The sequence below is a fragment of the Nylanderia fulva genome, unplaced genomic scaffold (assembly GCF_048542155.1).
Source record: "Nylanderia fulva isolate GAGA-0341 unplaced genomic scaffold, ASM4854215v1 Scaffold89, whole genome shotgun sequence".
Classification (NCBI taxonomy): domain Eukaryota; kingdom Metazoa; phylum Arthropoda; class Insecta; order Hymenoptera; family Formicidae; genus Nylanderia; species Nylanderia fulva.
The window spans coordinates 43,595-55,869 of NW_028191015.1; the positions used below are offsets into that span (position 1 = coordinate 43,595).

General features: G+C 40.4%; 1 protein-coding gene and 1 pseudogene across 1 annotated transcript; both read right to left on the bottom strand.

Annotated features, from left to right (window-relative positions):
- LOC146719704 (uncharacterized) overlaps nt 1-12,275 on the bottom strand; it is an 81,481-nt pseudogene that overhangs the window by 18,975 nt on the left and 50,231 nt on the right.
- LOC114944536 (uncharacterized) lies at nt 1,416-2,432 on the bottom strand. The gene has a single exon (XM_029320504.1). It carries the CDS (start codon nt 2,430-2,432, stop codon nt 1,416-1,418), a length of 1,017 nt encoding a protein of 338 aa, XP_029176337.1.

Genomic DNA, 12,275 nt, shown 5'->3' on the forward strand with positions numbered 1-12,275 from the left:
AGCGGGCAAGTTCCTCCTTCGGAAACCTCGTATCCGAGGAATTCCACGCTACTCTGGCCGAATTTACACTTCGCGGGGTTGATGATGACCCCGTATTCTCGAAGGCGCTCGAACAACATCCGCAGGTGTTCGCGATGTTCTTCCTCCGATGATGACACGACGAGGATGTCATCGATGTACGCGTAACAAAAATCGAAATCGCGCAGAACTTCGTCTATGAAGCGCTGGAACGTCTGCGCCGCGTTGCGTAATCCGAATGACATGTACGGAAATTCGTACATGCCGAACGGCGTGGTGATCGCCGTTTTCGGCACGTCTCTTTCCGCCACCGGAATCTGATGATACGCGCGCACCAAGTCCAACGTTGCAAAGACTGTCTTTCCGGCGAGAGCCTGCGCGAAATTTTGTATGTGTCGCACGGGTAGCGATCAGGAATCGTTCGCGCGTTTAACGCCCTGTAATCTCCGCAGAGCCGCCATTCCTCGCCCTTCTTTGGCACCATGTGCAGGGAAGCCGACCAGCAACTATTCGAAGGTTGCGCGACCCCAGCTTCCACCATTTTCCGAAATTCTCGTTTTGCCGCCGCCAATCGGTCCGGAGCGAGTCTCCGCGGCCTGCATGCGACGGGCGGTCCCGGTGTCGTTTCTATATAATGCCGCGTGGCATGGATCGCGCCTCCCGGACGCTCGTCCGGCTTCGCGATGTCGGCGTACTGCTCCAACAATCGGTGGTACTGAGTCTCTCCCGTAATTGTCTTTACGCTGAGTGCATCACACTGGATGCAACGTCCACGCGCGGTTACGCGGATCGCGTTTGATCGATCAACTGACGAGTCTAACCGCGCGTGGACGTTGCATCCAGTGTGATGCACTCAGCGTAAAGACAATTACGGGAGAGACTCAGTACCACCGATTGTTGGAGCAGTACGCCGACATCGCGAGGCCGGACGAGCGTCCGGGAGGCGCGATCCATGCCACGCGGCATTATATAGAAACGACACCGGGACCGCCCGTCGCATGCAGGCCGCGGAGACTCGCTCCGGACCGATTGGCGGCGGCAAAACGAGAATTTCGGAAAATGGTGAAAGCTGATCGATCAAACGCGATCCGCGTAAGTCCACCAGCAGTCCGTAATGCGCGAGAAAATCGGCGCCGATTATCGGTCTCGAGACGTCCGCGACCACGAAAATGCTCGTCGTAATCCGAAATTTAATTGTAAAGTCTCTGTTCCGTACGTAAAAATCGGTGTACCGTTGGCGGCCGAAAGTTCGTAGGTGGATCTCTGTCGTGGTCCTTGAACCATCTTCCGAGGGTACACGCAGAGATCCGCACCCGTGTCGATTAAAAAAGTCACTTTGGAAGTCGCGTCGGTCACAAATAGGCGTCGCGTACCGTGGCCTGAGTTGCTCGCCGCCACTAGCGACCGGCCCCTGCGTTTCCCTGCTGCATCGAGCAGGGTGCCCTGCATTGTCTGGCGTCCGCCCCAAATTGCCAGTGATACCAGCACATCCCACTGGCTGGCGGATTGCGACCTCCCGATCGCGCGCGCGGGCGCGAACGCGAACGCGAACGCGGACGACGTCGGTCGTCATCGCGACCCTCTCGGTAGCGCTCACTGCCGATCGCCTCAATTAATTTTCGAATTGCCGCCATCTGCTCCGCGATCTCCTGCTGCATCGTCAGCCGCATCTGCGCCAGCCGCACCTCGAATCTTGCCTCCAGAGACGCGGGATCACTCGCGCTCTGCCCCTGAGGCGCCACGGCTCTCGTCGCTTCCGCCACTTGGAACACCGGCGCCCGGGTCGCCTCGATTATCGCGTCCGCGATGTCCGCCAACTGTTCTGGCGTGTCCCCCGTTCGCGTCACTAAATGCGGCTGAATGTACGCCGGCAGCCGACTTAGCCAGATCGTTCGTAGGACCTGGTCGCTCACGACACTTCCGGCGAGGCCGCGCAGGTGCCGCAAGAACTGCGACGGCTTGCGATCCCCGATTTCTTCGTGCTCGAGGAGTCTTCGGGTTTTGTGCTCCTGCGACAAGCTGAGCCGTTTGATCAGTTCTGATTTTAAAGTCTCGTATGCGCGTTCCGCGGGCGGATTCATAATAACGTCGCGCACCTCGACCGTATAGCGCGGTCCGATGGCCGTCAGCGCGTACCCGAATTTCGTCGCGTCGACCGTAATTCCGGCGGCTTGGAAACTCCGGTCGACGATACTGAACCAGAGCTCAGGGTCTGACGGCGTGAACTCCGGCATCCGCATGCCCACGCGGCTCACCTCAGGGGCGGGTAAAAAATACCCTGGCGGCTGTTCGAATCTCGCCGGTTGCATCCCGGGCAGACTTATCGGCATTCCGTGGAGTCGCGGCTGCTCCAGCACTCGTGCCTCCGGCTCAGTCAGCGGAGCGCTCGTTTCCTCGTCTCGTGTCACCACCATTGCACACGCACCGCACTCAGTAACCCGTGTGGTCACAAAAATATAAAAAAATCGCGAATTCTTGCTCGTTCGCGATCACGTCGGGGTCACCACTTTAGCCCCTTTTTGCTACTCGCGATGGTTTAGGAGGTACGATACGGGAATTAATAACGTGATGCAGTGATTATAATTAACTGAATATATATTCTTCCGTGCAAACTGTAAGTGTTAATACATATACGTATATCGCTCGGATTAAATAAAGTGCGTCCGTGCGCGGCGACTGTCGAAGACGGAATTTCCTACATGTCAAAAATGTTTTTTCTATCTTGCCTCAAAACGCCCTTCGATAGGCTTCGAGAGGCTTCGCGAATTTTCTATCTGTTTTACTTATTTGCTTCTCTGCTACTCGTCTTTCGTCTCGTCTGTTATATTTTATTTATGTTTATTTGTGTCCTTGTCCTTTTCGTATATGTGAGTGTCCGTATTTGTATGCGTGTTTTCCTTGTTAATTTCAGGGAAGTATGTGACGATGTAATCGCCACAATGTTCATGATAAGAAAAATAATATACTGTAAATTTCGCGTGCATAACTGTTTTGATAAATATTATCAGTCGCTGTTCCATTATTAATTTTTTGTTTGGTATTCCATTTTAGTAACGTATGAGTATTTGATCCCCCGAGACCAAAAGAATTAATGGCTATGTAACCATTTTTAAGTGGCAGGTTTTTTGTAACCACACTAATGCTTCCATTTACAAAGGCATCTATATCGTCTCGTGGCGATGTAAAATTAATATTTGGTGGAACAAGTCCACTTTCGAATGCTATTATTGCCTTAAAAATCAATAAAATTAATTATGTCACAATATATTTTTACGTATTATAAGGTTATCCCAATAAAATCGTGTAATGTTATTTTTATATTTTATTTTATTATAATTATTATGCGTATATAATCGTAGATATAATTGTAATTTTTTCAATTTACTCAAAAATTAATTTAAATGATAAAAATATAAAAATAGGTAAAATTTATTTTGTGCTTTTATAAATCAGTTATTTTATAATAATGAACACTTCAAAATTGCCATGCTTGCTTGTAATACAGAAATCAGTGGGAAATATTTTTCACTATATATGAGTAATAAAAATCATTTGTTATGCACGCGAAATTTACAGTATATTATTTTTCTTATCATGAACATATTATAATGAATACATAACAATTATCTATTTATCTTACCTTTGCAATCTGTGCAAAAGCGCTCGCTGGTTCAACGTGACCAAGATTGGATTTAACCGAACCGATCATTAACGGAGTCTTCTGTTTTTACACAAAATATTATTAATAGCATATATTTCTACCGGATCACCAGCTTTCGTAGCTATACCATGCGCCTCAATGTAATCTATGCACAACGGTGAAATTCCACACTCGTTGTAAAATTCCTTCACTAAAATGCTCTGGACTTGCATCGAAGGGCACGTAATTACTTCTTTCTTGTAACCATCATTGTTCATTTTAATATGTTTACATGTGGCATAAATTCTTTTAGCATTTTTTGCTTTTTGAAGATATAGCACAGACACCGCTATATATTAAAAATATATGCATACTCATACATAGGCATTTATATAAGATTTATATAATTACAACTAATATGTAACATGACATTGTAGGGAATGTAACCTACATACATGTTACATGCAAAGAGGTTACATGTCATCAAATCTGACATCTGATGTGACACATATACCTAACATCATGGATCATGGAGCGACATACTATCGCCGTCTGTTGTAAAACGTGCGAGATGGACATTTCCAATACATGCATCTATTCATGTGTTGTGTACGTGTGATATATGTGTGCGCATGTGTTGTATACGTGTGAATACGTGTAGCACGATACTACTATGTTTACGTCGTCGATGATGACGGGGACGTTTCTTAAAAGAAATTTTTCATATTTCGACTTTGCAATTATATATCTCTGCTTACAAATTACGTAGAGCAGAAATAAAGACACTTTATTATATAATTCAAACTCAATCTATCGATTAAGTCTAGTATAAACTCGATTGCTTCAGCCGTTATTGAGAATTCGAAATATTATAAAGACTCAAATGTCCGACTCGCGTTAAGATACACGGTGTCTCGGCTACGCCCTTAACTGGTCGCGAGACACTACCGTGTCTCTTGATACAACGTACCTGTTCTTATCGAGGACTTTCGAAATCAAATATGGTCCTTTATAACTTGGTTTAAACTTTTTACTCTCTCCGGGCTTGACATTGATACTTTTAATCATGACGTAATCACCCGTGTGGTATATAGTTGGTTTTCTATGATGACTGTTGTAATAGCATTTGTTATAGGCTTTGATTCTTGATCCGTAGTATCTTTGGCTAAACGCTGAGCATCAACTCGGACTGAATCATTGTTAAATTTAACTTTAGCAATGTCGTTCAGAAACTGTACTAATCTAGCGTCTGAATGATTACGTTGGTCGTAGCATAAAAATAATTTTGAAAGAGATGTCTTAATTGATAAAGGTATTATTAATCACGTACTGTGTGGTACCTAACCAATCATGCCAGGAAAAAGGATCTTCAATTAACTTTTTCAGAGAGGATACGAGGAAGCGGTTAATCCTTTATACAATTTCATTCGCCCACGGGGCCGCAACTGCGATTAAAGTGGGTTTAATGCCTCTTGATAACAAAAGATCAGAAAATTCTTGTGAGATAAAGGATGTTCCTCTATCTTAATGAGTACTTCCGGATTGCCAAACGTATGAAATAACCAACTTAAATGTTTTACTGCCTCTTTCGACGCGGTCGATTTGCAAGGGAAAAGCCAAACGAAACGAGAGAAGGCATCCACTATCAAGAAAATGTGTTTAAAACCTTCGATCGATTCTATAACCGGATCAAAATGATCAATGTGGAGAACACTAAAAGGGGTTTTCGGGGCGTCCGTTATTTGAAGTTCACTTTCATACGCATTCGAAAATACATTATTCATAATGCACGTTAAACAATTACTAATGTAATCCTGGGTTTTCTTTCTTAAATGAGGAAACCAGTAATTAGAACAAATGCCCTGCACTGTTTTTTCTGTGCCGCAATGTGCTATTTCGTCATGGTGGACGCTAATAATATTGGTCACTATGGATTCGGGGACGAAAAATCTTGATTTGTCGGGCCCTTTCTTATAAATCAAATCTTCAATTAACTCGAATTTTTTGTTGTCCGAAAACTCAAATTTTTCGGCTATGTCTTTCAGTCTATCGTCCTGCAGCTGACGATATTGTAATTCATTTTCAAGGGGTAGCGGTTCGTCGTAGGCCACGATACGGCTCAACGCGTCTACGTGCGACATACGCTTGCCTTCGCGATGGATAACGTTGAAGCAATAGTTTTGAAGCCTAAGAATCCAGCGAGCGATTCGTGGATTTAGCTGCGCTTTATTTATCGCATAGACCAATGACAGTCTGTTATTACTGAGAACTGTAAACCATATAAATGTGAAATCTTTCTATAGACTTCACCACCACTAACATTTCTAACTCAAAGCTGTGGTATTGAGCCTCAGCTTTATTAGTTACGTGGCTAAAGTAGGATATGGGACCTCATTGACCTGAATCCTGCTTTTGCAATAAAATACCGGCTAAGGCCACCGTACTTGCATCGGTGTGAAGTTCGGTCTCCGCTTTTGGGTCATATAAACGAAGAACGGGAAAAGAGGTTAAAACCCGTTTTAAGGATTCAAAAGCTTCTTGACACTTGGAATCAAAAACAAACTTGGAATTTTTACGTAGCAAATCTTGCAATGGTTTAGCTAACTATGCATAATTTTTGATAAATTTTTTAAAATAATTAGTCAAACCCAGAAATCGCTACTTCGATAATCTTTTTAGGGCAGGGAAAATTACTAATCGCATCCGTGTGACGAGCGCTTAGAGTGATACCCGCTGGAGATAAAGAATACCCCAGATATTCTAATTCTCTCTTTAGGAAAAGGCACTTATTAAAATTAACCTCAAATCCATATTGTTTGAGCAACAAAAGCACTTTCTTAAGGACAGGCAGATTTCCGTCGATTGTATCCGATGGAATCAAAATATCATTAATGTAGACGATAACTTCGTCTTCTCTGATTAGAGATTGTAAAATTTGTATTAACCGTTTTTGAAACTCAGCGGACGCCTCACAAAATTCGAAAGGTAACCGAGTATATTTATACTGTCTATCAGATGTCGAAAAAACAAAAAACTTCGTATAATCTGAATAAAGTTTGATTTGGTAGAAACTGTCTTTTAAATCAAGAAGCGTAAAAATGCTTTTATTGCTCAAGCGAGCCAAACAATCCTCGATTAGTAGAAAAGGATACTTTTGCTTAATTATTTTACAATTTAACGGGCGCATGTCAACGCATAAACGTAATGAACCATTTTTCTTTTGTACCGAAACTACGCGAGCGCAGTATGGCGACGTACTAATTTTAATTATACCTCTCCTCAAAAGGTCGTCCGTTATTTCTCTTAGTTGCAAGCGTTCCGCCCATGCAAAACGGCGAGGAGCAAATGCAAAGACTGTTTTATCCGTGAGGGACGGTTTCACAAGATAATCATTTTCTTCAACTGGAAAGTCCGTTTTTTCAACTTCTAAAATCACGATTAATAATGAAGTCCAAAGAACACGAATCATCGTCTAGAATATGCAAGTCAATATTTGCTTTAAAATTAGGTAAAACCTGAAGTTCAATTGTTGTCGAAACGACGCCAGAAATCTTTATCGGATGATTATTAATTGTTTTAAAACAAAATTTACTAGCAGAAACCAAACTAGACTGTGAACTAACGTTGAAAATTGATTTTGAATTTGGAGATCCAGAATTAAAAAATTGTTGAAAATAGACGGACGGACAAGAGAAATTGGACTTCTCATATCTAACAGTGCCCACAAACTACAGCTATTACCGTTGAATGATACAATTTTTAATCGAGAGTCGTCGATTTCAATCTTACGGATAGATGCTTCCATGACTGTGGCAGCCACTGTTGATGATATCGTAAGTGCAGCTTCCTCCTGTTGCTCGACCATTGCTACTGGAGCCGGAGCCTTCAGAGATGGATGACCAGATGTAACCTTGTCCTTCTTTAATTTATGGCACTCGTCCCGAATGTGCCCTTTGCTGCGACAATAAACGCAGAACGAGTCCTTCGTTTCCTTTGAATCGTTGGCAAACGACTGAGTGGATGGTTTAATTGGATGTATCTTCCGAGGTTGAATCGGGGATTTCCTTTGTAAGTCCCCTGAGGCTGACGTGATACGATGCATCTTCTCCAGGAAAGCATCAATAATGTTCACTCGCAAAGAAGCTGCCAGTTCTCTCAACAATCTGCTCCCAATGCCATTTATTAGTAGATGGATTGAATCCCATCTGCGAGACCTAGGTTCTTCATAAGAATCAGTTTATACATGAAGTAATCATGGAACGACTCCTTCAAAAAATTCCATTTTCTTGCTTCCACCTTTTGTAAGGCGACGTGGAACAAGATTGTTCTCTTAAAACGTTTAATAATTGATTCTCTAAAGAACAGCCAAGAATCGATTAGTGTGGTTATATTAAGCTCAAACCACTTACGTGCTGTTTTTTTAAGCTTTCCAGTGGCAGCCAACAGCAAAACGTCATAAGAAACTTTGTGTATATCAGCTCTTTCAACGGTATGGACCCATGACTCGACATTCTCTTCCTCCTGACCATTGAAATCAGGGAGATGGCTGGACAAGAATTTTACTGCTTGCGCAACTGAAGATGATGACAGCGCAGGCCTCTGATCTTGAAGCAAGAGGTTTGTCAGCAGAATTTGTGGACCATTGAAAGCCGTTGGCGAAGAACAAACATTATTATTAATGTTCATGACTGCAAACATCTGCTGCATTAATGTCTGTTGTTGTCTGGATTGTTCCAACATTAAAAAGCACATTTGCATGAGTGATCCTTCTGCCGATGACAGGTCTATCATAGTAGTATTTACCTGTGTGCTAGAAGTGACCTGAATAGAGTCAGTTACTGTGGAAATCTGAACTGAGAGAGAAACTCTTAGATCTCCCATCAAATCCAAAGGAGGTGGGTTGTTTCTCTCATGTGAGACATAATCCTGTCAATACACTAGTTCCTGCCCAAAGAGGGTTTAATCCCGAAACGGATCGCTTCTGCTTGTAGTTCCTCCCTTGTCATTCCTTCCAGGGAGAGACGAGACACCGTATCTGTCATTTTACCCACTGACACTGGCCGATAAAGAAGGTAACGCATCGACGCGATCGACCGGAGCGCCGCTGGATGGCGCCGTATGTCGCACACGCGCACTATCGTTCGGAACAGCTAAATGTTATGGCGCACTTTTGCACGCAAAACCACCAAAAAACGCGGTGACGTATACCGAAAAACGTGGGGAACTGTCCAATATGGCGGACCTTTTGCGCCTTTTCAATCTTCTCTGAGGAAACTCGACGGTTCTTCCGACGACAAATCCTGTTGTATTTTGCACTCGCGAACTGTCCTTGTGGCAAGGCCACAACTACACCAAGCGGATGATGTGGCAAATTAATTGCCGTAACTATTATTATGTCCATCAGAGACTGATGAACGGGAAAGATGAACAATGGCGGTCCCACCGCCACGTCTTCCACGTGCGGCCCGTTGGCTTCGACCCGGCAAAAACGATTCCGGTATGAGGCCACTGTTAACTACAGCCCTTTCGCGTATCACTCGAACGCAACGATCAAAGCATGGCAATCCCATGCCAGAGCCAACAAACCAAGCGAGAGTTAACGACGCACACTATTCACTCTCGACGAAAATCTGGATATTCACCGAAAGCCGAGGAGTATCTCACTTCTGAACTGTAAAAGTGGTGCTCAGTTCCGAGCCGGAAGGTGAGGACCAGGTGTCAGGATGATGAGGCCTAAACTCGGGGAAAGAAAATCCAAGTGAGCCAGTTAAGTATACTTGTACTTTATTGGGACGTCTGTCCCGAGTAAGACATGTACAAAGACTGTCCTCTCCGGGGGCCTGATGCAATCATTTCCCTTGTCGCGTGAGCCTCACGGGCCAATCGCTGGCCCGTTTACAGAATAGCTAATTACGGCGCATGTATCGTGGCGCGCGCAGTCTCGGCGAGCGCGCCGTCTTTACCATACCGAATGTCCCAAAAAGTACGCTAGCTTGATTCTTACAATATGTTTACATATATATGGTGTTTCGAATTACGCAAATCAAAATACCATAGCAAGAAAATTGAAAATAAATTAAAAATGTTTTTACAAATTTTTTATTTTACAGTAGTTTTTGCGATATAAAGATTATAAAATCTATCAATTACACATTACGGTTAAACAAACATTTGAAGTGAGAGATTAATTACTAACATATTAACGTGCAACTTACAGACAAACATCCGTTTAACCATAATTTGATTAGTGAATTTAAGATCTTTATATCTTAAAAAATACTGTTTAAAATAAAAAATACTTTACTAATTTACTTTTTGGAAAACTATCTTGCTATAATATTTTGATTCGCGAATTGTATATGACATAAGGTGTCCCACCAAGAATATATAGATCAGAAACTGATTTGAAAAGTCATATATATATGTATATATATTTTTTTTCAAACTGCAAAATATTTCAATATATTAATTTTTAAAAATTAGCCAATATGTGCACGATTCATTTTGGATCTTTCTGATCTTGACATATCAAATTTCTATTATCATAATCATCAATATAAATATAAGCTGAATATCTTATAACCTAATCATGTGGATCATGCATTCATTGACCGATCTTTTTAATTAATATTTCGAAATTTTACGCGATTATTTGCAAAATGGTATAGGACTTTAAACTTAGTTTAACGAAATATAATTATATATTCTTGTGAGATATCTTATGTCAGACACCTTGTATATATATATATGTATGTATAGACATGTATATATAAATTTATAACGTACAAAGAATATACAAAGTCTCAGAATTCACGCCTCAACAATCAGAGGCATATTATTCAGATCATTTAAAACGATTTTTCATTAGCAAAAATGTCGAGGCATCAATATGAGTTAAAAACTATTTAAAAAAAATTTTTTTGGAAACTTTATTTTGTGGAGCTAAAAAAATAATTTTACATTTTTTTTAGTTAATTTTAGGTGAAATTTATTTCAATAAAATTTTAATTTAAGCTTTAGCTATAAAAATTCATAATGATAAATATTGAAAGTCTCGAAAACATGATAACCTCTCACGACATATTCGCTGAAAAAAAATCATCTTAAAATGACCTGAGGAACACGTCTCTAACTATTGGTATATAAGCTCTAGAATACCCTGTATACTTATATATAGGGTGTCCCGTAAGTCGAGGTCAATCGTTCAGAAAGTGAATGGGGCCTAAAAACAAGAAAAAAATTGATATGAACATAAGTTCGGAAATGCGTTGTTTTCGAGTTATTGCCATTTTTGTTGAAATTTAAAATTGTTTTACTTTCAAATTTTTGGTCAAAATTGAAACAAGAGATTTTTATGAACTCTATAACATAATTAAAGTCAAATAAAAGTTGCGAGCTGCTTTAGCACTATCCAGCACTACCAAGGTACAGCCCGGGCTAAGCGCTCGCTTAACATAGTAGGTCAAAAACTACGCATTTCCGGATCTATGTTCATATCAACTTTTTTTCTTGTTTTTGTCCCCATTTACCTTCTGAACGATTGACCTCGACTTACGGGACACCCTGTATATAAAAGAAGTTGTTGATCATTATTTTAATTGCAATTAATAATAATTGAAACTTACTTTCTGCAAACATTATCGAATAATTCTTTTGAAGGTAAATGTGTCTCTCGACAAAGTTCAACATCTCCTGTTTCATGGTATACTGTTCTATTTTCCTTTGTATCTCAACATAATTATCATCATGCATTATATGTATTTTATTATGTTTATCAATATATACAGTGCCAGGACATTTTGAAGAGCAACGAGTACTACATCGCAGAATATTCTTATTGCGAGAATCTTTGTTATAAGTATAATTTTTGTACACATAAATAGTAGTACCAGGTTGTTTTCCACGTATTTTATCCATCTTAAATATAATAATAAAAATAAATAGTTATATTTTAAGTAAAGCTGAAGAACAAAATATAAAAAATACAAAAAATTCTTGTTTGTTTCAGTAATAATTACAATTTAAGCATTTGTCTAAAATTGAAAGATCATTGGAATATTAAAGTAAAATATACTATAATAATAATTACATGTCATCATCATTCAATTCATTTAATAAATATAACGATTAAGTGAGCGTTTATTAAGACATAATAATTTCAAAAAATTTCTTAAATAAAAATATGAAAATATTTTAACAAATCATATCAGAAATAAGGCAAACAAAACAAACAACTACAACAAAAGCATTCTTACAACTAAAATAAGAAAACAAGAAAAAATAACAACCAACTGTAAAAAGAATTCTGCTACCAAGAAATAGACTCAATATAATATTATGGCATACATTGTGTATGAACTCGTTAACAATGTTAAAAATAAAGTTTTATCAGTTTGACACACAACTCAAAATTAACACTATTTAAATATGGACCATAGAAAGAGGTTTGTGACGGGGTAATAACTGACAGCTTAAGGAATCCTGATAATCGTGTCTTTGAGTTTGAACGGAATAAAATCCGAATTATTCAGCAATGTATTTAAGTCACATGTAGTGGTAGCCAGATCATAGTCTTTGCGTTGTTTGATTGTGCATAAAAATGCCTTTTAGTCAAATT